Source organism: Larimichthys crocea, chromosome XII, assembly GCF_000972845.2.
Source record: "Larimichthys crocea isolate SSNF chromosome XII, L_crocea_2.0, whole genome shotgun sequence".
NCBI classification, from domain to species: domain Eukaryota; kingdom Metazoa; phylum Chordata; class Actinopteri; family Sciaenidae; genus Larimichthys; species Larimichthys crocea.
In genome coordinates this window covers 20,719,053-20,745,051 of record NC_040022.1, presented here as the reverse complement: position 1 = coordinate 20,745,051, position 25,999 = coordinate 20,719,053, and the positions used below count along the sequence as shown (strand labels likewise).

The following is a 25,999-nucleotide window of genomic DNA, read 5'->3' as shown; positions in this document are numbered from 1 at the left end:
TGTCTGTAGGTACTGAGGGTCAAACTGACTGAGTCTGAACAGTGGTTAAAAGGCCTGGAGAATCCCACAGACTGACCTGCACTATTCAGGGTTTAGTAGCATCCTCCATAATGCTTGGATCAGACAGGCTGCTGGAAAAGGACTGGAGTGGCTTGCTGGATTCTAGTATGGTGAGACGAGATCACTACTCTCGTCAGTCAAGGCCGGTTTACCATCTCCAGAGAAACAGCAGACAGCAGGTGTATCTGCAATGAACAGTCTGAAGACTGAAGATTCTGTGTTTATTATGTGCTCGCGAGAGTCACAGTGACTGAAGTTGGTTGAACAGCTGTACAAAATCCTACAGTACTCAATATTACTGGACTGACAGAGCACAAGCAAGATGTGTATGACATAATGTATACTTTATGCTATTGTGAATTTTATGTTTAATATTTTTCATACAATAAATTTGTTTCAATTTTATTTTTACAACTGTTTTAAATAACTGCAAAGTCTTGACCTTTTTACTGATAATATTTAACTCAACCATGAAGCAATTAACAATACAATAAAGGTCATTTGTTCATGAAGGGATCACAGCAAACAAAATAATCTGGTAGCTGAAAAAACTAAAGTACAGCTGTTAAATAATTCCACAAATTAAGACACAATAATGTTTTTTTGACGTGGAATTTGTGAAACATTGTGAACAACCAACACAGTTGCGCAGCAGAAGACATGAAGTCAGATGACACTATGACAGTGATAGTCTAAACGCACACATACACACATACACACATACACACATATACTGCACACGATGAAAGCAACAGCTGATGTTGTGGCTTGTGACTTGTGACAGTGTTACATTAAACATTACACATGAATTCTCCAGTATGGCTCACCAGAGCTGGTTAGCAGATTCAATAAATACTGGAAATCTGTGTATAAAAAACGCATACGTTAATTACATAACAGCATTATCATAATTAAACAAATAAAATAAAGTAAAAACAATGAGTTGAAGTGTGTTTTTGAGATGTGGTGTGTTTTCTCTGTGAGGAGAGGAGTCAATGCAAAACTCTGATCTCTTCCATCGCTACATATGTGTTGCAGAGTGAAGGACAGAGACTAAATCACTGACATACACACTGCAGACTGGACAGAGACAACTGGCTTTCCAATGATCGACCTAATTATTTGGTTGTTTTTCTCATCCTGTCTATTAACTGTGCAGGTAAGAACGATAATTGTTTTTCTGACAAACCTCCTGGTACAGACAATCTGGCTGCATCAGTAATGTTGGTGTTTACTGTCTGTAGGTACTGAGGGTCAAACTCTGACTGAGTCTGAACCAGTGGTTAAAAGGCCTGGAGACTCCCACGACTGACCTGCACATATTCAGGGTTTGAGCCCATTACTGGAACGCTTGGATCAGACAGGCTGCTGGAAAGGACTGGAGTGGCTTGCTAATATCAATAGTGCTAGTAGCTCATCTACTACTCTCAGTCAGTTCAAGGCCGGTTTACCATCTCCAGAGACACAGCAGACAGCCAGGTGTATCTGCAGATGAACAGTCTGAAGACTGAAGATGTCTGCTGTTTATTATTGTGCTCAAGAGCCACGTGACTGAAGTTGTTGAACAGCGTTACAAAATTACTACCATACTCGTCATTACAAGGTTAATAGGCACAAGCATGAATATTTTCTTTTCATATTCTTATTCCATCCTTTGTTTTATACATATGCATTTTTATATGGCTTTTTCTTTACATTTGTCACCATTTTATTAATATTAAGATTTTAAATAATACAGTATCCAAAGTACTGAAAGGGTCCTTCAACCAACTTTTAAGAAAATTAAATTGATAGAAAACACACACACAACACACACCACACATGCACAAAAAAGTCACATGTTGATAAAAAGGGTCAGAAACAATACAACTATTGTTGGTGATTTTAACTATTACAAATATTACACTCTACAAATTCAGAGTATAGGTAATGGTTGTAAATGATGTGGAATCTAAGTGGTCCTAACACGAGAGTGAAAAATAATGGTACAGTTACTCAAATAACACCATTAGAGGGCAGTCCGTGTCAAGTTTTTCTCTCTCTGTCACTAAAAGGAGACTCTCAGAACTGGTATCCTGATCATCTGTTTTTCTCTAGAGGCTTCAAGTTTCTCTTATGTCTTCAAACATCTGCAAACACTGAAACAAAAAGTCCTTTATGCAAACTGCTAATGCAAAATCACAACTGAGCTTTCAGGCTATTTACATGATGCGCGCACACGGACGAGAACATGTTATTTCATTTGACTTCTTGAGGCTTGCAGAAGAATCCTTTCTTATTGGAACAGCAACACTTACCTTCTAGTGCCTCTTGGCTACGTGATATATTCTTTAGACCTGGGACTAAATTTTCACTGCAGAGTTGTAAGATGAAGTTTTTCTATCACTGGCTATCCCTTATCTCCTGGATTTCCTGCTCTCTCCCTGGCTAGTTGTTTAAGTTTGTCAAGCCGAGCTATAGTGCTTAGAGGGTGAATTTATTTTTCTTTCCATTTTGTAATATGGTAGTTTGTCTATACGGTTGTATTTGTACTGTATAAACGTATAGAATTTCCTCTTTTATTTTTGTTATTAAGCTGTGGTAGAGCCACAGGGTGATATTGGTAAGGGGATGTTTGGCCTCAATATTAAAACATGTAAAATACATGCCCTGTGATTCTATAGTTCTTTGTACTGATCTACTGCAATAAAATGTGTTTACAAAAAAAAAGAAAAAGAAAAAAGACATGCCCCAGCTGAGGTTTGAACGTAGAAAGAAATGTAGAGAATTACAATTTAAAAGTGTTTTTCTTTCTTTTTTTTCTTTTTTTAAAAGCACTGTATGTTTTTGTTTTCCTTTGAAACAACTGATCTACAAATACTTCTTTCCTTTTCTCTCTTTTTCCGTTTCAGGAGTTTATGAATTACAAAGATGTGTTGCACTGTGCCGGTCTAGAGCGTATAAACCGGGGTAGGGACGCTAGGGACACGTCCCTACCAATATCCAGACGCTACTGTTAGTCACTATCAATACATCCACTGCCCGTAGTCTTTGTCAATGATTATGGCACACAAAAGGCTTAACTGTTGGTCTCTGCTAGAAAGTCCGCCTCTAACCTAAACATCGCTCTTGATTGGCCCCACGTTTACTTCATCTGCTTGTAAAACGCTGCAAAACTGCAGTGCATGTATCTGCAATGCGAGTGTAAATTGTCAACATGTTTGGCGTTTGTTCTGCCTGAGTCACATCAGCTAGATGGATTTTATTCATGGTGTCATTTACATTTATATTTTGTGTTGTGTCCTTCGTATTAGGATTTGAAGGATGTCAAAGAAAAAAACTGGACATAAGACTCTTTTTTAGGAGTCAAAGTTTGAGTTACTCACTCTTCGAAGTTGCCTTCTTTCATTACAGTAGTTGCTTTAAACTATACACTTTGCAGAATTCATTAAACTACTTGTTTGTTTAGGTATTCCGATGCATTATAAATATGTCAATTCGTGTGTATTTTTTTTTATCTGACTATGATGTTTGCTTGTTTGATCATCCGGACCACAGGAGTCTGATGTCAATACTGTAACAAAGCTGAAGTGAATTAAACAGTTTCATGGAAATTCTGCATGAAGATCTCCTGTGGCACATCTCTTCTCAAAACCGGTATTTAAAAAACATTTACCTGTTTGTTTTAAAAGAATGGTCAAATCATAGATCAGAAATATATTAGTTGCAGCAACCACTCTCTTCCTTGAATATAAGGCATTCTTAAATGTGTGGATGTATTTATTTTCTAAATGACAAGTTCTGTCCATGAAACTATTTCACTTGTCAACTTGTGTCTGGCTGTGTTTTTGGCCAAACTGCAACTTGTAATAAAGATTCTATAGGCTAGAATCATGATGATCAAAGAAAGAATGGGGCACACACCTAAAACACACACCTACACACACAAACATGCAAAAAATGCACATTTTTCTCTCAGGAGGAGTCAATGCAAAACTCAGATGGCTTCCACCTTGCTACTTTATCTGACTGCAGCGAGGATGACAGAGAGACAGTGGACACACAGTTTAACATGATGGCTATGGCCGGACTGCTGCTTTTAACTATCTGCTGGGCAGGTGAAGATCTTCACTGATCTCTCATTTGATGTTTGATTTTTAAGTTGTTAAATTTGTTTACAGAAGGTTGGGTTTTAGTTATCTTTACCTTGACAGGTGTTGATTGTCAGACTCGACAGAAATTGAACCAGTGATTTTAAAAGACTGGAGAATCTCACAGATTGACCTGTACAGCCTCTGGATTCACATTCAGCAGCTACGTATGTCTGGATCAACAGGCTCCTGGGAAAGGACTGGAGTGGGTTGCCTGGGTTGAAAATGATGTGACATAAATACTTACTCTCAGTCAGTTCAGGTCCGGTTTACCATCTCACGACAACAGCCGAGAGGTGTATCGCAGATGAACAGTCTGAAGACTGGAGATTCTGCTGTTTATTATTGTGCTCGAGAGCCACAGTGACTGGAGTTGGTTGAACAGCTGTACAAAATCCTACAATACCCATCTTTACTGGGCTGATATACCTGCACTTCCATCAGTATTGTCATCATTTCAAATAATTACAGATAAGAAAACAGTTAACATACATACACAGACATTAAGTACCACTGAGGTTATACTGGCTTTAAAGTAATATTAGAAATGGGTATTTTAGCCATGTAGCACCCCCAGTTTCCGAGTGCAACAGCCACGTGCATAAATATAGCGCACAGCTGTAATGTGCATTTGTTTATGATTATTTCAGAATTGAGTGATCGGCAACACACTCTTAACTAACCTCAGCCCAGTTTTGGTGTCTGCTCTTTCAGCAAATTTATTTCATAAGTTCTCTTTATGAAAAAAAAGAGGGCAGTAAGTGTCAATTTTCTCTCCTCTGTCACTAAAAGGAGACTCTGAGATCTCGTGTCCTGGCAGCAGTTTTTCCTCTAGAGGCTCAAGTTTCTCTGCATGCTTTCAAACATCTGCGTCACTGTATTTCTGTTGTTCTGCGTCAGAAGTTCAGCAAGTGAGAAAAAAAATAAAAAAATAAATGCTGCAATTAAAACAAGTTACATATAAAGTTAAGTTAATCAAATAACTGAAACATGCTAAAACACACATCATTAACATTGTTTGGATTACAAGAATTGACATAATGTTTAAATAATAATTGGTGTCAACTACAAAACATGTATTAATAGTGCAGTTGTTTTTCTTTCTGTAAATGCCATAGGGACATTTAAATGTTACAGATGGTGTGTAATAAAAGATTTGCAGATCATTTTCTGCCCATGTTACATTTCCTTATCTGTATTATTTGAATGATGACAATACTGATGGAAGTGCCGGATATCAGCCCAGTAAAGATTGGTTGTAGGATTTTGTACAGCTGTTCAACCAACCCAGTCACTGTGGCTCTCGAGCACAATAATAAACAGCCGAATCTTCAGTCTTCAGACGTGTCACTCTGCAGTACACCTGCTCTCTGCTGTTGTCTTGGGATGGTAAACCGGCCTTGAACTGACTGAGAGATAGTATTTATGTCATCATCATTTTCAAACCCAGCGCAACCCACTCCAGTCCTTTTCCAGGAGCCTGTCTGATCCAGACCATATCGTAGCTGCTGAATGTGCCAGAGGCTGTACAGGTCAATCTGTGAGATTCTCCAGGTCTTTTAAATCACTGGTTCAGTTCTGTCAGAGTCTGACCATCAACACCTGTCAAGGTAAAAGATAACATAAAAAAACCTCATGTATAACAAATTACAACTTAAAATAAACATCAAATGAGAGATCAGTGAAGATCTTCACCTGCCCAGCAGATAGTTAAAAGCAGACAGTCCTGTCCTATAGTCCTCATGTTAACTGTGTGTCCACTGTTCTCTTTCATCCTCTCTGCAGTCGGATAAGTAGAGGTGGAAGGACATCTGAGTTTTGCATTGACTCCTCCTATGAGAGAAATGTGCATTTTGCATGTGTGTGTGTAGTGTGTTTGTTTAGGTGTGTGCCAGCATTCTGTCTTTGCTACATCATGATTCTCGAGCCTCATTAGAATCTTATATTACAAGTTGCAGTTGGCCAAAAACACAGCCAGACACAAGTTGACAAGTGAAATAGTTTTCAATGGACAGAACTTGTCATTTAGAAAAAATCATAACATCTCACACATTTCAGAATGCTTAATTCCAAGGAAGAGAGTGTTGCTGCAACTATATATTTCTGTCTATGATTTGACCATTCATTTTAAAACAAACAGGTAATGTTTTTAAATACCCTGTTTTGAGAAGAGTGTGCCACAGGAGATCTTTCATTGCAGATTTCCATGAACTGTTTATTCACTCAGCTTTGTTACGTATTGACATCAGACTCTGTGGTCCTGATGATCAAAACAAGCAACAATCATAGTCAGATAAAAAAAAATCACGAATTGACATATTTTGAATGCCTGAATACCTAAACAGAACACAAGTAGTTTAATGTATTTGCAAAGTTATAGTTTAAAGCAACTACTGTAATGAAAGAAGGCAACTTCGAAGAGTGAGTAACTCACCTTTGACTCCTAAAAAAGAGTCTTATGTCCAGTTTTCTTTTCTTTACATCCTTCAAATCCTAATACGAAGGACACAACCACAAATATAAATGTAAATGACACCACTGATATTAAATCCATCTAGCTGATGTGACTCAGGCAGAACAAACGCCAAACATGTTGACAAATTTACACCGCAGTTGCGATACCTGCACTGCAGTTTGCAGCGTTTTACAAGCAGATGAAGAACCGTGGGGCCATCAGAAGCGATGTTTAGGTTAGAGGCAGGACTTCTAGCAGAGGACCAACAGTTAAGCCTTGTGTGCCATAATCATTGACTAAAGACTACAGGCAGTGATGTATTGATAGTGACCTACACGTAGCGTCTGGATATGGTAGGGACTGTCCCTCGCGTCCCTACCCGGTTATTACGCTCTAGACGCCACAGTGCGCACACTCTTGTAATTCCTAAAATCCTGAAACAGGAAAAAGAGAGAAAAGGAACGAAGTATTTGTAGATCAGTTGTTTCAAAGGAAAACAAAAACATACATGCTTTTATAAAAAAGAAAAAAAAGAAGAAACACTTTTTAAATGTATTCTCTACATTTCTACGTTCAAACCTCAGCTGGGGCATTTCTTTTTCTTTTCTTTTTTTGTAAACACATTTTATTGCAGTAGATCAGTAACAAAGATATATAGAATCACAAGGGAATGTATTTTACATGTTTTAATATTAGGCCCAAACATCCCTACCAAATATCACCCTGTGGCTCACGCACAGCTTATACAAGAAATAAGAAAGGAATCTCTACGTATTACAGTACACATACATACCGTATAGACAAATACATAGTACAAATGGAAGAAAAATAAATTCCACCCTCTAAGCAATAGCTCGGCTTGACAACTTAACAACTAGCCAGGGAGAGAGAAGCAGGAAAATCAGGAGATAAGGGATAGCCAGTGTAGAAAAACTTCACAGTTAAACTCTGCAGTGAAATTTAGTCTCCAGGTCTAAGAAATAATCACGTAGCCAAGAGGCACTAGAAGGTCGTGTTGCTGTTCCAATAGGAGAGATTCTTCTGCAAGCCATCAAGAAGTCAAATGAAATAACATGTCTCTCCGTGGCGCGCACATCATGTAATAGCCTGAAGCTTCAGTTTTGATTTTTGCATTAGCAGTTTGCATAAAGGACTTTTGTTTCAGTGTTGCAGATGTTTGAAGACATAAAGAGAAACTTGAAGCCTCTAGAGGAAAAACAATGATCAGGATACCCGATTCTGAGAGTCTCCTTTTAGTGACAGAGGAGAGAAACAACTTGACCTGATGCCGCTCTATATGGTTTTTTGAGGTACCTGTACCATTATTTTTCACTCTCGTGTTATGACTCACTTTAGATTCCACATCATTCTAACCATTACTATATCTGAATTGTAGAAGTGTCATATTTGTAATAGTTTAATCACCAACAAGATAGTTGTATTGTTTCTGACCCTTTTATCAACATGTGACCCTTTGTTGTGCATGGTGTGTGTGTGTGTGTGTGTTTTAATCAATTTATTTTCTTTAAAAGTTTGTTGAAGTAACCATTTTCAGTACTTTGGATACTGTATTTTTAAAATGTTAATATTAATAAAATGTAACAAATTTAAAGAAAAAGCCATATAAAATGATATGTATAAAACAGGATGGAATAAGAATATGAAAGAAAATATGTCATGCTGCTGCTCTATTAACCTTTTAATGACGAGTACTGTATAATTTTGTACAGCTGTTCAACCAACTTCAGTCCACTGTGTGCTCTTGAGCACAATATAAACAGCAGAATCTTCAGTCTTCAGACTGTTCATCTGCAGATACACCTTGCGTCTGCTGTTGTCTCTGGAGATGGTAACCGGCCTTGAACTGACTGAGAGTAGTAGATGTAGACTAGCCTATTGATAGTTAGCAAGCCACTCCAGTCCTTTTCCAGCAGCCTGTCTGATCCAAGCTTCCGTAATGGGCATAAACCCTGATATGTGCAGGTCAGTCTGTGGGATTCTCCAGGCCTTTTAACATGGTTCAGACTCAGTCAGAGTTTGACCCTCCGTACCTACAGACAGTTAAACACAACATTGGTTACGTAAGCAGCCAGATTGTCTTTGTACCAGGGGTTTTCAGAACAACTATGTGTTCTTACCTGCACAGTAATAGACAGGATGAGAAAAACAACCAAATAATCGGTTGATCATTGTAAAAGCCAGTTGTCTCTGTCCAGTCTGCAGTGTGTATGTCAGTGATTTAGTCTCTGTCCTTCACTCTGCAACACATATGTAGCTGATGGAAGAGATCAGAGTTTGCATTGACTCCTCCTCCTCACCGAGAACACACCACATCTCAAAAACACACTTCAACTCATTGTTTTACCTTTATTTATATTTGTTTTATTATGATAATGCTGTTTATGTAATTTAACTGTAATGCTTTTTTATACACAGATTTCCAGTATTTATTGAATCTGCTAACCAGCTTCTGTGAGCCATACTGGAGAATTCATGTGTAAATGTTTAATGTAACACTGTCACAAGTCACAAGCCACAACATCAGCTGTTGCTTTCATCGTTTGCAGTATATTGTGTGTATGTGTGTATGTGTGCGTTTAGACTTCACGTCATAGTGTCATCTGACTTCATGTCTTCTGCTGCCAACTGTTGTTGTTGTTCATCATTGTTAATCACAAATTCCACGTCAAAATAAACATTATTGGTCTTAATTTGTGGAATTATTTAAACGGACTTTAGTTTAATTTCCGCTACCAGATTATTTTGTTTGCTGTGATCCCTTCATGAACAATGACCTTTATTGTATGTTAATTGCTTCATGGTTGAGTTAAAATAATTATCAGTAAAAGGTTTCAAGACTTTGCAGTATTTAAAACAGGTTGTAAATAAAAAATATGAAACAATTATTGTATGAAAAATATTAAACATAAATTCACAATGCTAAAGTATACATTATGTCATACACCTCTTGCTTGTGCTCTGTCAGTCCAGTAATGATGAGTACTGTAGGATTTTGTACAGCTGTTCAACCAACTTCAGTCACTGTGACTCTCGAGCACAATAATAAACAGCAGAATCTTCAGTCTTCAGACTGTTCATCTGCAGATACACCTGCTGTCTGCTGTTGTCTCTGGAGATGGTAAACCGGCCTTGACTGACTGAGAGTAGATGCTCTCCATTTACCTACGAATCAGGCAAGCCACTCCAGTCCTTTTCCAGCAGCCTGTCTGATCCAGCATTATGAGGAGTGCTACTAAACCCTGAATATGTGCAGGTCAGTCGTGTGATTCTCCAGGCCTTTTAACCACTGGTTCAGACTCAGTCCGTTTGACCCTCAGTACCTACAGACAGTAAAACACATCATTAGTTACTGTAATGCAGCCAGTTGTCGAAAAACCATTATCGTTCTTACCTGCCACAGTTAATAGACAGGATGAGAAAAAACAACCAAATAATCAGGTCTGATCATTGTAAAAGCCAGTTGTCTCTGTCCAGTCTGCAGTGTGTATGTCAGTGATTTAGTCTCTGTCACTTTCTGCAACACATTGTAGAGTGGAAGAGATCAGAGTTTTGCATTGACTCCTCCTCCTCACGAGAAACACCACATCTCAAAAACAACACTTCAACTCATTGTTTTTACCTTTTATTTATATTGTTTTAATTATGTAATGCTGTTTTGTATTTAACTGTAATGCTTTTTTATACACAGATTTCCAGTATTTTTGGAATCTGCTAACCAGCTTCTGGTGAGCCATACTGGGAATTCATGTGTAAATGTTTATGTAACACTGTCACAAGTCACAAGCCACAACATCAGCTGTTGCTTTCATTGTGTGCAGTATAGTGGGTAGTGTGTATGTGTGTATGGTGGGTTTAGACTATCACTGTCATAGTGTCATCTGACTTCATGTCTTCTGCTGCCAACTGTTGTTGGTTGTTCATCAATTGTTAATCACAGATTCCACGTCATAAATAAACATTATTGTGTCTTAATTTGTGGATATATTTAACAGCTGTACTTTAGTTCAATTTCAGCTACCAGATTATTTTGTTTGCTGTGATCCCTTCATGAACAAATGACCTTTATTGTATTGTTATTGCTTTATGGTTGAGTTAAAAATATTTATCAGTAAAGGTTTCAGACTTTGCAGTATTTAAAAACATGTTATGAAATATAAAATATGAACACAATATTATTGGAAAAATATTAAACATAACGTTCACAATGCATAAAGTATACATTATGTCATACACATGCTTGCTTTTGGCTCTGTCAGTCCGGTAATGATGAGTACTGTAGGATTTTGTACAGCGTTCAACCAACTTCGTCACTCGTGACTCGACCGGGAAGCACAATAATAAACAGCAGAATCTTCAGTCTTCAGACTGTTCATCTGCAGATACACCTGCTGTCTGCTGTTGTCTCTGGAGATGGTAAACCGGCCTTTGACTGACTGAGAGTAGGAGATGCTACTACTGTCATGTCTGACATATGCAACCCACTCCAGTCCTTTTCCAGCAGCCTGTCTGATCCAAGCATTATGAGGAGTGCTACTAAACCCTGAATATGTGCAGGTCAGTCTGTGGGATTCTCCAGGCCTTTTAACCACTGGTTCAGACTCAGTCAGAGTTTGACCCTCAGTACCTACAGACAGTTAAACACATCATTAGTTACTGTAATGCAGCCAGATTGTCAGAAAAACAATTATCGTTCTTACCTGCACAGTTAATAGACAGGATGAGAAAAACAACCAAATAATCAGGTCTGATCATTGTAAAAGCCAGTTGTCTCTGTCCAGTCTGCAGTGTGTATGTCAGTGATTTAGTCTCTGTCCTTCACTCTGCAACACATATGTAGAGATGGAAGAGATCAGAGTTTTGCATTGACTCCTCCTCCTCACAGAGAAACACACCTCTCTCATGATTTAAACTGAAACTTTTCAAGTAATTGAACTGTAACATATATATATACTCAGATTAGATGTATTTATGTATTCTGCTCAGTAGCTTCTGGTTAGCCACAATGCACAGTATATATTGTGCATAAATGTTCAAATATTTTCTGAACATCTGTTGTTTAAAATCTGGAGGCACAGGGTCATCTGAATTCATGTCTTCTACTGTCACCTGTAGGTCTTTGTGAACAAATGTTTGGTACAGTCATACATACTTTAAGTGGTGTTTTGAATGTTTCAGGATATGTTTCAGGAGTCTTAGCATCAGCATTACTACTGTCACTTTACCCAGTTGTGTTTACTTATATTCCTATTAAAATGTATCGAAATTAAAATATTTAATATCAATATAATATAGAAGAATATGAAGAAAAAAGCAATAGAAAAAACAACACCTGTCAAGATTGAGATAAGATAAAAAACCTTCACATACAACAAATATACACAATCTATGAGATTCTCCAGGCCTTTTAATCGCTGGTTCAGATTCTGTCAGAGTCTGACCATCAACACCTGTCGAGATAACAACAAAAACCATCACATGTAACAAATTTACAACTTAAATCTAAACATCAAATGAAGATCTTCACCTGCCCGGCAGATAGTTAAAAGCAGCAGTCCTGTTCTGTAGTCCATCATGTTAAATTCATGAATTAATTGAATTCTAAAGATGAGTATGAGGATTTTGTACAGCAGAGACGGTGTTCTACCAGAATAAAATCTGGGGTAGCAGGAAATCTAACCAGTCCCCGCAGGACATAAGGATATAATGATAGACGTGAAGAGATCGAAGAGGACATTTACAGAGGAAGCTAAGAAAAGAAAGGAGAGAGCGACTAAAGAAAAAACTGGGACTGACTTTTAGTCGTTGGCAAGAGCTTCATGAAATAAAATGCTGGAAGACAGACGCTGAACTGGGCTTCTTGATGTTGGACTAATAACTAATATTAACTGGCTGCTATGTCTCGTTACACTTGCTTGATGTTTGACAAAGTTGTTGACTCGCTTGGTTACAGTCCGAAGTAACATGATCATAACAAATGCACATTACAGCTGTCCATATTTACAACAGTGGTATTGCACTCTGAAACTGAACTACGAAATCACAAAAATACTTATTTTTAATTAATATAACCTTAAAGCCAATAATACTTCAGTGGTACATAAATGTCTGTGTATTGTATCATTTTGAATTTTTTGAACTGATAACATTAATGATGTAAGACAAGGCTGTGTCTATCAGCCCGGTGAAGTTGAGTACTGTAGGATTTTGTACAGCTGTTCAACCAACTCCAGTCACTGTGAGTCTCGAGCACAATAATAAACAGCAGAATCTTCAGTTTTTAGACTGTTCATCTCCAAAAACAGCTGCTCTCTGCTGTTGTCTCTGGAGATGGTAAACCGGCCTTGGACTGACTGAGAGTAGTGTTTGCTACTACCACCAGTATCAATCCAGGCAATCCACTCCAGCCCTTTTCCAGGAGCCTGTCTGATCCAGGCCATATAGTAGCTACTGAATGTGAATCCAGAGGTTGTACAGGTCAATCTGTGAGATTCTCCAGGCCTTTTAATCGCTGGTTCAGACTGTGTCAGAGTCTGACCATCAACACCTGTCAGGATAACAGTAAGATTAAAAAACATCACATACAACAAATTAATAACTTAAATTCAAACATTAGTTGAAAGGTCAGTGAAGATCTTCACCTGCCCAGCAGATAGTTAAAAGCAGCAGTCCTGTCCTATAGTCCATCATGTTAAACTGTGTGTCCACTGTTCTCTGTCATCCTCTCTGCAGTCAGATAAGTAGAGGTGGAAGACGTCGAGTTTTGCATTGACTCCTCCTCACAGGGAGGAGAAAACTGGATTGGATTTGGCTTGCATCAAACACATTAAGCACCAATGTTGGTCTAAGTGGTGCAAATAGAAGAGTCTGTTGATGTTATTATATGAAACATTCCTGGAAATCACTTCTACTTTACGTATGATATTTTAATTTTATTCCACGCTCTATTATAACATTTTGAAAATGTTTCTGCATTTACAGGAATGAAACAACTGATAATTTTGTTAATTCTGTAAACTAATAATGACTAAATGTTTTGTATTGACAACAATTCATTATTCAAACATGTAAATTCTTGTATAACTGCAAAAAATTAATGATTTTTTTTATGTCAATATTAAAATGATGATGAACACTTTTCAAATGACCCTAATTGATGCTAGTCAAGTTTGTGGGTTTTTCTATTGTGGTAATTCACATGATTTTTCCAAGGATTGCTTAATTTCAGAATTAATATTTGCTTAGAAATGACGGTCTGGAGATCAGGCAGTGACATATACTAATTTATTAACATGATTTATACATTTAAGTAATTCAAATTATGCGTAGTTATATAAAACTCTTGATGAATAAATATGCCTAATTAACATATTAAGAGAAAAGATGTTTTGTATTGAGGGAATTAAATCATTTTCTTGAACTACCTGAGCTAAGGATATTAATTATATTAGTGCGTCTGATGAGTACTGTAGATTTTTGTGCAGCTGTTGAACCAACTTCAGTCACTGTGGCTCTCGAGCACAATAATAAACAGCAGAATCTTCAGTCTTCAGACTGTTCATCTGCAAAAACACCTGCTCTCTGCTGTTGTCTCTGGAGATGGTAAACCGGCCTTGGACTGACTGAGAGTAGTAGATGTGACTACTGTCATACATGGCAGCAATCCACTCCAGTCCTTTTCCAGGAGCCTGTCTGATCCAGGCCATATAGTAGCTACTGAATGACAATCCAGAGGTTGTACAGGTCAATTTGTGAGATTCTCCAGGCCTTTTAATCGCTGGTTCAGATTCTGTCAGAGTCTGACCATCAACACCTGTCAGGATAATGGTAAGATAAAAAAACAAAAAAAACATCACATACAACAAATTAATAACTTAAATTCAAACATTAGTTGAAAGGTCAGTGAAGGTCTTCACCTGCCCAGCAGATAGTTAAAAGCAGCAGTCCTGTCCTATAGTCCATCATGTTAAACTGTGTGTCCACTGTTCTCTGTCATCCTCTCTGCAGTCAGATAAGTAGAGGTGGAAGACGTCGAGTTTTGCATTGACTCCTCCTCACAGGGAGGAGAGAACTGGATTGGATTTGGCTTGCATCAAACACATTAAGCACCAATGTTGGTCTAAGTGGAGCAAATAGAAGAGTCTGTTGATGTTATTATATGAAACATTCCTGGAAATCACTTCTACTTTACGTATGACATTTTAATTTTGTTCCACGCTCTATTATAACATTTAAAAAAATGTTTCTGCATTTACAGGAATGAAACAACTGGTAATTTTGTTCATTCTGTAAACTAATAATGAGTATATGTTTTGTATTGAAAACAATTCATTATTCAAACGTAAATTCTTGTATAACTGCAAAAAAAAAAAACGTTTTTTTTTCTGTCAATATTAAAATGAATCATTGATAATGGAAAAGATATGCAATAAAACCAGCATTGCAATGACAATAATGATGTGCACCCATGAAAACAAAAGAAGCAACCACCAAGAATGTCGCTGCAGAAGATATGTTTACAGTGTGTCTAACATGTTTTCAAATCATAAAACATCTGATGAAAGCTTTTATTTACTGTCACGTTTTCATTTGCTGACTGTAATTGCTGTAAACAGAAATACAGTGGCATAGATAAGGGTCGTGTAAATAGTTCAACTTCAGTCAAGGCTAAAAGACTTTTAATGGTATCAGTATTTTGTTTAAAGACATACTTAGAACGTTGGAGCCTCCAGGCAAAAACAGCTTTGATACATTATGTCATACACATCTTGCTTGTGCTCTGTCAGTCCAGTAATGATGAGTACTGTGAGATTTTGTACAGCTGCTCAACCAACTTCAGTCACTGTGGCTGTCGAGCACAATAATAAACAGCAGAATCTTCAGTCTTCAGACTGTTCATCTGCAGATACACCTGCTGTCTGCTGTTGTCTTTGGAGATGGTAAACCGGTCTTGAACTGACTGAGAGTAGTAGATGCTACTACTATAGATATAAGCAATCCACTCCAGTCCTTTTCCAGGAGCCTGTCTGATCCAGACCATCTCAGCGCTGCTGAATGTGAATCCAGAGGCTGTACAGGTCAATCTGTGAGATTCTCCAGGCCTTTTAATCGCTGGTTCAGATTCTGTCAGAGTCTGACCATCAACACCTGTAAAGATAAAGATAAGATAAAAACCTTCACATACCACAAATTTACAATTTAAATCCAAACACCAAATGTAAGATCAGTGAAGATCTTCACCTGCCCAGCAGATAGTTAAAAGCAGCAGTCCTGTCCTATAGTCCATCATGTTAAACTGTGTGTCCACTGTTCTCTGTCATCCTCTCTGCAGTCAGATAAGTAGAGGTGGAAGACATCTGAGTTTTGCATTGACTCCTCCTCACAGGGAGAAGAGAACTGGATTGGTCTTGGCTTTTAGAGAATCATGTCTCTGACCATCAGCATTATTACTGTCACTATACTCAGTTTGTATTTTTACTTATATTCTTATTTTAGTTTTATATAACTCATGTTTGTATCATGACCATTCATTTTAAAACAAACAAATATCAAATACCCTGTTTGAGAAGCGAAGTCTTCAGCCAAACTCTTCAGCAGGTGATCATTCTTACCAGTTTCCATCAAACAATTTAATTCATTCCAGCTTTGTTACAGTATTGACATCAGGCTGCTGTGGTCTTACTGGATTCACTAATTGGATTTTGTAATGACAGTTTCTGTAAGTTTTGGCACAGTGCAGCACATCTTTGTAATTTATAATTTCCTGAAACTTGAAATATACCAAAAAGGAACAGGAAAACTGTCTTTGTACATCAGTTGCCTCAAAAGAAAAAAACAAACATACATGTTTGAAGACATAAAGACAAACTTGGAGCCTCTAGAGGAAAACAGATGAGCAGGACACAAGTTCTGAGAGTCTCCTTTTAGTGACTGAGGAGAGAAAAACTTGACACTGACTGCCCTCTAATGGTTTTATTCAAGTAGCTGTATCATTATTTTAAACTCTCATCTATGACTGACTTTAGATTCCACATCATTTACAACCATTTCTGTATTTGAATCTGTAGAAGTGTTTAATATCTGTAATCTCATCAATAGTATTCAAAACTTAGCATTGTTTAAAAATGTTTTCAAAATTGTTATCAAATATGAAATATAAAGCAATATATTTTAGGGAAAATATGACAAAAATAAAATATACCACAGCATAAAGTATATACTGTAGTATTATGTCATGCTTGGCTTGTATTAGTCCAGTAAAGATGAGTACTGTAGGAATTTGTACAGCTGCTCAACAAATGCTATTCACTGTGGCTCTTGAGCACAATAATAAACAGCAGAATCTTCAGTCTTCAGAATGTTCATCTGCAGATACACCTGCTGTCTGTTGTTGTCTCTGGAGATGGTAAACCGGCCTTGAACTGACTGAGAGTAGTAAATGCTACCACTACTATAGATAACAGAGAGCCACTCCAGTCCTTTTCCAGGAGCCTGTCTGATCCAGGCCATACTGGAGCCACTGAATGAGAATCCAGAGGCTGTACAGGTCAATCTGTGAGCTTCTCCAGGCCTTTTAATCGCTGGTTCAGATTCTGTCAGAGTCTGACCATCAACACCTGTCAAGGTAAAGATAAGATAAAAACCTTCACATACCACAAATTTACAATTTAAATCCAAACATCAGATTTAAGATCAGTGAAGATCTTCACCTGCCCAGCAGATAGTTAAAAGCAGCAGTCCTGTCCTATAGTCCATCATGTTAAACTGTGTGTCCACTGTTCTCTGTCATCCTCTCTGCAGTCAGATAAGTAGAGGTGGAAGACATCTGAGTTTTGCATTGACTCCTCCTCACAGGGAGGAGAGAAATGGATTGGTCTTGGCTTTTAGAGAATCATGTCTCTGGAGTCTGACCATCAGCATTATTACTGTCACTATACTCAGTTTTTATTTTTACTTACATTCTTATTTCGGTTTAATATAACTCATGTTTGTATCATGACCATTCATTTTAAAACAAACAAATATCAAATATCCTGTTTTGAGAAGAGATGCGTCTTCAGCCAAACTCTTCAGCACAGGAGATCATTCGTACCAGTTTCCATCAAACAATTTAATTCATTCCACCTTTGTTACAGTATTGACATCAGGCTGCTGTCGTGGATTTTCTAATGACAGTTTCTGTAACTTTTGGCACAGTGCAACACATCTATGTAATTTATAATTTTCTGAAAATGGAAATAGGAAAAAGGAACAGGAAAAAAAGTCTTTGTAAATCATGTGCCCTTAAAAGAAAAAGACAAATATGCTTTTATTAAAAAAATAAAAACATTTTTTAAATTGTAATTATTTACATTTCTGTAAGTTGAAACTAATTTAGACATTCATTGAAACATGGAGTTTGCATGTTCTCTCCATGTATGGGAAGGATGAAGTCCAGTTCTTTATTTTTTGCTTTTCATGGTTTTGTGTTGCTCGATATCAGATTTGGTCTACTCATACTGTAGCAGGGAGTCCCTTAATGTATTGTAAATTAATTTTAAACTAGGCCTACCAAAACATGTAGTGTGACCAGCTCACATGATTGCACCAGGACTCACAATAGCCAATCATCAATGTTATGTGTGTAATGTAAAATATGTATGTGTAATATATTATAATCCAAAGACATGCAGGTTAATAGGTTAACTGGTGACTGAAACTGCTCAGGTATAAATGTGATCGTGGATCTTTTTTCTTGTCTCTATGTGTCAGCTCCATGCCTCTCCAGCCACCACAGGCATGATTAGGATAAGTGGTTATGGAAAATTGATAGATTTTTCTTCAACAATGAGGAGGAAACGCTCTTGAAGACAAAAAGAAAAACATTTTTTTAGCCATATTTAAATTGTGGGTTGTCATTGTGGGTTCCAGCCTAAAAAAAGGCAGCATAACATAAGTTATGTTCTTTTTATCGTAACAAATCATCTTACCTTTGACAAAACACTGACTAGATAACTTAAGATTAGACTAAAGATCTTTAGACTGTTTCTCTCTTTAACACTGAACTGGTAATGGTTGAAATCATTAGTGGTGTGAGGGCTCCTCCTCTGGTGACTTCATGTCACAGTTGTTTCAGGGGTTTTTGTTCAGGTCTATTGAAGCTTTGTGTTATTGTGGATATCTGGCACAGTAATACACAGCAGTGTCTTCAGGCTGCACATTCTGTCCGTTTAGAGTCACTGTTTTGCTGGAAGTGTCTAAGTCAATGCTGAACTTGTTCTTTAGTGAATCTTTGTAATATGCAGCTCCAGTATATCTCATTCCAATCCACTCCAGTCCTTTCCCTGCAGGCTGTCTGATCCAAGCAGTGTAGTAGCCGCTAAGAGCATAAGAGACCTGACAGGTGATGGTCAGACGCTGTCCTGGCTGCACAGTCACAGAGGCTGGCTGTGTCAACTGTTCACACTTCACACCTGTTAAAAAAGAAAATGTTTTGTAACAAATGATCAAGGTATACTGCAAAAAAAAAAAACAGTTAACTTTGACAAATCCAGGGAGACTCACATCCAGCTGCCAACAGCAGCAGCAGAGCTACAGAAAACATGGTTTATGTTGAAAGTGACGAGCTGTGAACTCCACTGACAGCCTGATGCGAAGTTTTTATAGCTGAGTAACAAGGAACGTCACTTAGTTTGCATAGAATCAAACACATGTACTCACAAGCAACAACATCAGCTGTTACTTTCATATTGTGCATACATGATTGTGCGAGTGTGTGTGTGTAGACTATCACTGTCATAGTGTCATCTGACTTCATGATTTCTGCTGCCACTGTTGTTAGTTATTCATCAGTTTGTAATCACATATTCATGTATGAACATTGTTTTATCTAATCTTTATCTTATCTTTGTGAAATGATTTAACAGTTGTAGTTGTTTAATTTCAGCTACCAGTGTTGTGTTATCCCTTTATGAACAAGTGATCGTTATTGTTTTTAATCGGTTCATGGTTAAGCAAGAATGTTTCTCAGTAGAAGTGTTCAAGCGTTTTCAAAATTGTTAGCAAATATGAAATATAAAACAATATATTTCATCACAGATCTGACAAATAAAATATACAACAGCATATAGTATACAGTATTATGTCATCTACTTGCTTGGCTTGTATCAGTAAAGTGAAGTGGAGTACTGCGGGATTTTGTACAGCTGTCCAACCAACTTCAGTCACTGTGAGTCTCGAGCACAATAATAAACAGCAGAATCTTCAGTCTTCAGACTGTTCATCTGCAGATACAGCTGCTCTCTGCTGTTGTCTCTGGAGATGGTAAACCGGCCTTGGACTGACTGAGAGTAGTAGATGTAGCTACTGCTTTGACTGATGGAAGCAACCCACTCCAGTCCTTTTCCAGGACCCTGTCGGATCCAGGCCATATAGTAGCTACTGAATGTGAATCCAGAGGCTGTACAGGTCAATCTGTGAGATTCTCCAGGCCTTTTAATCGCTGGTTCAGATTCTGTCAGAGTCTGACCATCAACACCTGTCAGGATAACAATAAAATAAAAAAAAACATCACATGTAACAAATCTATAACGTAAATCCAAACATCAACTCAAACATCAGTGAAGTTCTTCACCTGCCCAGCAGATAGTCAAAAGCAGCAGTCCTGTCCTATAGTCCATCATGTTAAACTGTGTGGTCCACGTTCCTGTCATCCTCTCTGCAGTCAGATAAGTAGAGGTGGAAGACATCTGAGTTTTGCATTGACTCCTCCTCACAAGGAAAAGTGAAGTCTGACCATCAAAAAAAATACCACATCACTATAACCCAGAATTAATTGCGTTTGTACAGTTTTCATTTTTACTTTACTTTTACCTTTGTCACTTTTCGTTATATAGTATATCTTCCTATATATATAATATAAATATTGCTCCTACTCTATATTATCTATATATCTATAGTATCTATAGTATCTATATCTATATAGTCGATATATACAGTCACAGATATATACAGATGTATATCTGTGTATATTTCCTTGTGCTGCTGCAGAATGGATTTCCCCCGGATTTCTATCATGACCAATCTATCATGGTTTAAACAAATTGGTAAATGTTACCTAATAATTTGTTTAGAGAAGAGAAGTGTCTTCAGCACTGGAGTTCGTTTCTGCCAGTTTAAGGGTTAGAAACTTAACAGTTTAATGAATTCCAGCTTTTTCTCTGTATTGACACAAGTAAACCAGGAGGCTGCTGTGGTTTTATTTGACTCATTGTTTGGATTTTGTAATTATACTATGTGTAAATTCCTGTACAGTGCAACACTTTGTAACTCACAACTTCCTCAACAGGAAATGGAAAAAAAAAAAAGTTTTTACTTAATTACATGTTTAAATTGACATTTAGACTAAGAGACACTAGACTAAGACTAACACTTATTCACAACCAGTTTTGCAAAAAAAAGAAAAAAACAGAAGTGATACAGAGACAACTGAATGTGCCCTGTGGAGCTAAATAGAAGAAGCAGTTTTTGTACTTATAATTTTTGTGTGACTCTAATATTATTGCTCTGACTGTGTCTTTTCTGGAACAGTGATACCCAGCAGTGTCTTCAGGCTGCGCATTCTGTCCATTTAGAGTCACGTTTTGTCTAATTCGGTACTGAACTTGAGTCCACTCCAGTCCTTTCCCTGCAGGATGATGATGAGCATTGACTCCTCCTCACAGGGAAGAGAGAACAGGACTGGTCTTGGCTTAGATAATCATGTTTCTGGAGTCTGACCATCAACTACTGTCACTTTACTCAGTTTTTATTTTTACTTCTATTCTTATTTTAGTTTCATATAACTCATATGATTTATTTGTTTTACTTGATCTACAAATTTTTAGTTCTTTTCTTGCTGCAACAACACATTTCTTCTGATTTGTATCATGACCATTCATTTTAAAACAAATAAATATCAAATATCAAGTTTTGAGAAGACAAGCATCTTCAGCCAAACTGGAGATCTCTTGCACCAGTTTCCTTCAAACAATTTAATCAATTCCAGCTTTGTTACAGTATTGACATCAGGCTGCTGTGGTCTTAATGGATTCACTAATTGGATTTTGTAATGACAGTTTCTGTAACTTCTGGCACAGTGCAACACATCTTTGTAATTCATATCTTCCTGACTTCAAAAAGAAAAAGACAAACATGGTTTTATTAAAAAAGAAATAAAAACATTTGTAAATTGTATTTTTTTACATTTCTGTAAGTTTAAACTAATTTAGATATTTATTGAAACATGCAGAGTTTGCATGTTCTCTCCATGTATGCGTGCATCATGTGAATAGTTTGAAAGCTTCAGTCTGATTTTGCAGGTTTGTATAAAAGACTTTTAATGGTTATAGTGTTTGCAGATGTTTGAAGACATAAAGACAAACTTGGAGCTTCTAGATTCCACAACATTTACAACCATTATTGTACCTTAATTTGTAGAAGTGTTTAATATTTGTAATAGTGTAATTACCAACAAGATTGTTGTGTTGTCTTTGACCCTTTTACCAACAAGTGATCTTTGTTGTGTTTTTCATCAATTTAATTTTCTTTATTGGATTTTGGAAGGAACAATGTTCAGTACTTTGTATAATGCATTATTTTAAATATTCATTATTATTACAATATAGAAGAATATAAAGCATATGAAGGGGAAATACTTGTGCTCTATCAATCTTCTTAAGATGAGTATTGTAGGATTTTGTACAGCTGTTCAACCAACACTAGTCACTGTGGCCCTCGAGCACAATAATAAACAGCAGAATCTTCAGTCTTCAGACTGTTCATCTGCAGATACAGCTGCTCTCTGCTGTTGTCTCTGGAGATGGTAAACCGGCCTTTCACTGACTGAGAGTGGTGGATGTTGCTACTATCATACATGGCAGCAATCCACTCCAGTCCTTTTCCAGGAGCCTGTCTGATCCAGCCCATCCAGTTGCTACTGAATGACAATCCAGAGGTTGTACAGGTCAATTTATGAGATTCTCCAGGCCTTTTAATCGCTGGTTCAGATTCTGTCAGAGTCTGACCATCAACACCTGTTAAGATAAAAAATACAATAAAATAGTTCACATACCACAAATGTATAACTTAAATCAAAACATCAAATGAAAGATCAGTGAAGATCTTCACCTGCCCAGCAGATAGTTAAAAGCAGCAGTCCTGTCCTATAGTCCATCATGTTAAACTGTGTGTCCACTGTTCTCTGTCATCCTCTCTGCAGTCAGATAAGTAGAGGTGGAAGACATCTGAGTTTTGCATTGACTCCTCCTCACATGGAGGAGAGATCCAGACTGCTGATATTTCTTGAAACTGGGCACTAAATCTAAGACTTAATATCTATTAACAACACAACCACTGTCTGTCATCTAAAACATACAGGACTTGTTTTAATATGTGAACTAGCCTTGACCAAGCCTCTGTTTCTCATTAGTCACTTCATTATGCTCAAAGTCACTAATGAGAAACAGGCATAACGGGCAGCACATGAGAACATTTAAAATAATATGAATAATCTATCGTTTTATTCTGATCACCAACAGTTTGTTTTCAAAGGCCAGATTTGACATCTTCATACATCATATACGTCAGTGTTGATTGTTTTTTGTAGTCTGGTGTGTGGTTCTCAAGGAAGTCTTATCGTATTAGAATCTTCATCTCCAAGGGCACCAGTTTTTTGGAAATGGTTTTGGTGATGGAAAACAGGCGGCCTTGGAGACTTTGGGAAAATAATGTAAATAAAGTCCTTTTCTTGGTTTCTGATGAATCCATGAATCCATGAATGTGTGTGTGTGTGTGTGTGTGTGTGTGTGTGTGTGTGTGTGTGTGTGTGTGTGTGTGTGTGTGTGTGTGTGTATGTGCCCGTTTAAACCCATTGTGTCATAGTGTCATCCGACTTCATGTCTTCTACTGCCACCTGTACTGTAGGTCTTCATGAACAAATGTGGTGGTGTCTCTAATGTCTGAACGTAGGACGTTTCTTCTGCAGGAGTCCATTTTTAATCATATATTCCACATCATGTATAAACATTATTGCTTAATTTGTAGAAATATTTAACAGCAGTAGTTGTTTAATTTTACCTACAAGTGTATTCTGTTGTATTTGATCCCTTTATGAACAAGTGACCTTTATTGTGTTTTTTAATGATTTACAGTTGACTAAGAATGTTTCTCAGTAAAAGTGTTGCACTGCTTAAAAATTGTTGTCAAATGTGAAATATAAAACATACAATAGCATAGATTATACATTATGTCATATACTTCATTCATGGCTTCTATCAGGCAAGTAAAGATGAGTACTGTAGGATTTTGTACAGCTGTTTCACCAACTCCAGTCACTGTGACTCTCGAGCACAATAATAAACAGCAGAATCTTCAGTCTTCAGACTGTTCATCTGCAGAAACAGCTGCTCTCTGCTGTTGTCTCTGGAGATGGTAAACCGGCCTTTGACTGACTGAGAGTAGTGGATGCTGTCACTAGCACTATTGATAAGAGCGAGCCACTCCAGTCCTTTTCCAGGAGCCTGTCTGATCCAGCCCATCCAGTTGCTACTGATTGACAGTCCAGAGGCTGTACAGGTCAATCTGTGAGATTCTCCAGGCCTTTTAATCGCTGGTTCAGATTCTGTCAGAGTCTGACCATCAACACCTGTTAAGAGGGATAAAAACATCAAGCGAAATTAGCATGTGACAAAAATAAAAGCTAACCAAGACTAAGATCAGTGAAGATCTTCACCTGCCCAGCAGATAGTTAAAAGCAGCAGTCCTGTCCTATAGTCCATCATGTTAAACTGTGTGTCCACTGTTCTCTGTCATCCTCTCTGCAGTCAGATAAGTAGAGGTGGAAGACATCTGAGTTTTGCATTGACTCCTCCTCAAAGGGAGGAGAGAACTAGATTTAACATAAATGTCTCTTGTCTAAAGATAGTAGACTGGATGTTTAATGACTTGGAATCGTCCGTCCAAGTCATTTAAAGTTTAAAATTGAGTAAATTCTTCATCAACAGTAACACAGCAGCTAATAGACAAAACAGTCACACCAGAGAGAAGTACCACACTTTTACAGGTGTGGACAGACAGCAGCAATTTGCCCACATATAACCAATAAACTATGCTAAGCTATACTATACTGTACCACAGAGACAGTAAATATAAATAAATTACCTGTAGTGATTTCAGCTCAGCACTGAAATTATTTTGCTATTGTCTGATGTTTTTTTAGTTCTGTTTTATCAAAAACGTGAAGAAAGTTCAGTCTGTGTGTCTCCCTGTTGCTGTGATGTCAGGTGTCATGTGGTGACCAGGGGCCTGTAGGACACAATTCATTTTAGTCAATATGTCACTGGGGCATCTATCTCTATATGTAAGCTGAATGAAATGGATGAAATGAAATTGATTGACATTAAAACTAAACAATCACATTTCACGTTTCATTCATGATAATGATTGTTTTGCTGTCACTGGCTGTTTTCTGTGGAAGTGATCTTAACAATAAGACTTTTATTTATTTAATGCTTTGTGATGTTACACAATGACCCTCTTTCTCAGGATCTACCAGTTCAGTTAAGATCAGTACTGTAGGATTTTGTACAGCTGTTCAACCAACTCCAGTCACTGTGGCTCTCGAGCACAATAATAAACAGCAGAATCTTCAGTCTTCAGACTGTTCATCTGCAGATACAGCTGCTGTCTGCTGTTGTCTCTGGAGATGGTAAACCGGCCTTGGACTGACTGAGAGTAAAAAGTGCCGCTACCATCACCATAGATAAAAGCAAGCCACTCTAGTCCTTTTCCAGGAGCCTGTCTGATCCAGACCATACTGTAGCTACTGAATGTGAATCCAGAGGCTGTACAGGTCAATCTGTGAGATTCTCCAGGCCTTTTAATCGCTGGTTCAGATTCTGTCAGAGTCTGACCATCAACACCTGTCAAGACAACAAAGAAAACCATCAGGAACAACAAAATTACAACTTACAAGCAAAAATCAAATAAATGATCAGTGAAGATCTTCACCTGCCCAGCAGATAGTTAAAAGCAGCAGTCCTGTCCTATAGTCCATCATGTTAAACTGTGTGTCCACTGTTCTCTGTCATCCTCTCTGCAGTCAGATAAGTAGAGGTGGAAGACATCTGAGTTTTGCATTGACTCCTCCTCACATGGAGGAGAGATCCAGACTGCTGATATTTCTTGAAACTGGGCACTAAATTTAAGACTTAATATCTATCAAAAACACAACCACATTTATTCTAATAATTCAAAAATCTGTCATCTAAAACATACAGGACTTATTTTAATATGTGAACTAGCCTTGACTAAGCCTCTG

At 37.5% G+C, this 25,999-nt stretch overlaps 1 long non-coding RNA gene and 3 gene segments (V, D, J or C); 1 reads left to right on the top strand and 3 right to left on the bottom strand.

Moving 5' to 3' along the window:
• The window catches only part of LOC113747087 (uncharacterized), a 64,621-nt gene extending 51,609 nt beyond the window's left edge, over positions 1-13,012 (top strand). The window contains exon 3 of the long non-coding RNA XR_003463321.1: positions 12,907-13,012. This is a non-coding gene — a long non-coding RNA (uncharacterized LOC113747087). The remainder of the gene's footprint in view (positions 1-12,906) is intronic.
• Positions 1-19,305, bottom strand: part of LOC104939250 (Ig mu chain C region membrane-bound form-like) — a 99,188-nt gene extending 79,883 nt beyond the window's left edge. Inside the window, 2 exon segments of the C gene segment in view lie at positions 18,820-19,115; positions 19,207-19,305. Of these exon segments, the coding sequence occupies positions 18,820-19,115; positions 19,207-19,246 (336 nt within the window).
• Positions 19,306-22,404: 3,099 nt separating this feature from the next.
• LOC113747082 (immunoglobulin heavy variable 3-30-3-like) lies at positions 22,405-22,858 on the bottom strand. The segment is given in 2 exon segments: positions 22,405-22,715; positions 22,810-22,858. Coding segments are annotated over 2 exon segments (360 nt in total).
• A 1,153-nt stretch (positions 22,859-24,011) lies between these two features.
• Positions 24,012-24,461, bottom strand: LOC113747081 (immunoglobulin heavy variable 3-66-like). The segment is given in 2 exon segments: positions 24,012-24,325; positions 24,413-24,461. Coding segments are annotated over 2 exon segments (363 nt in total).
• Between the last annotated feature and the right edge of the window lie 1,538 nt (positions 24,462-25,999).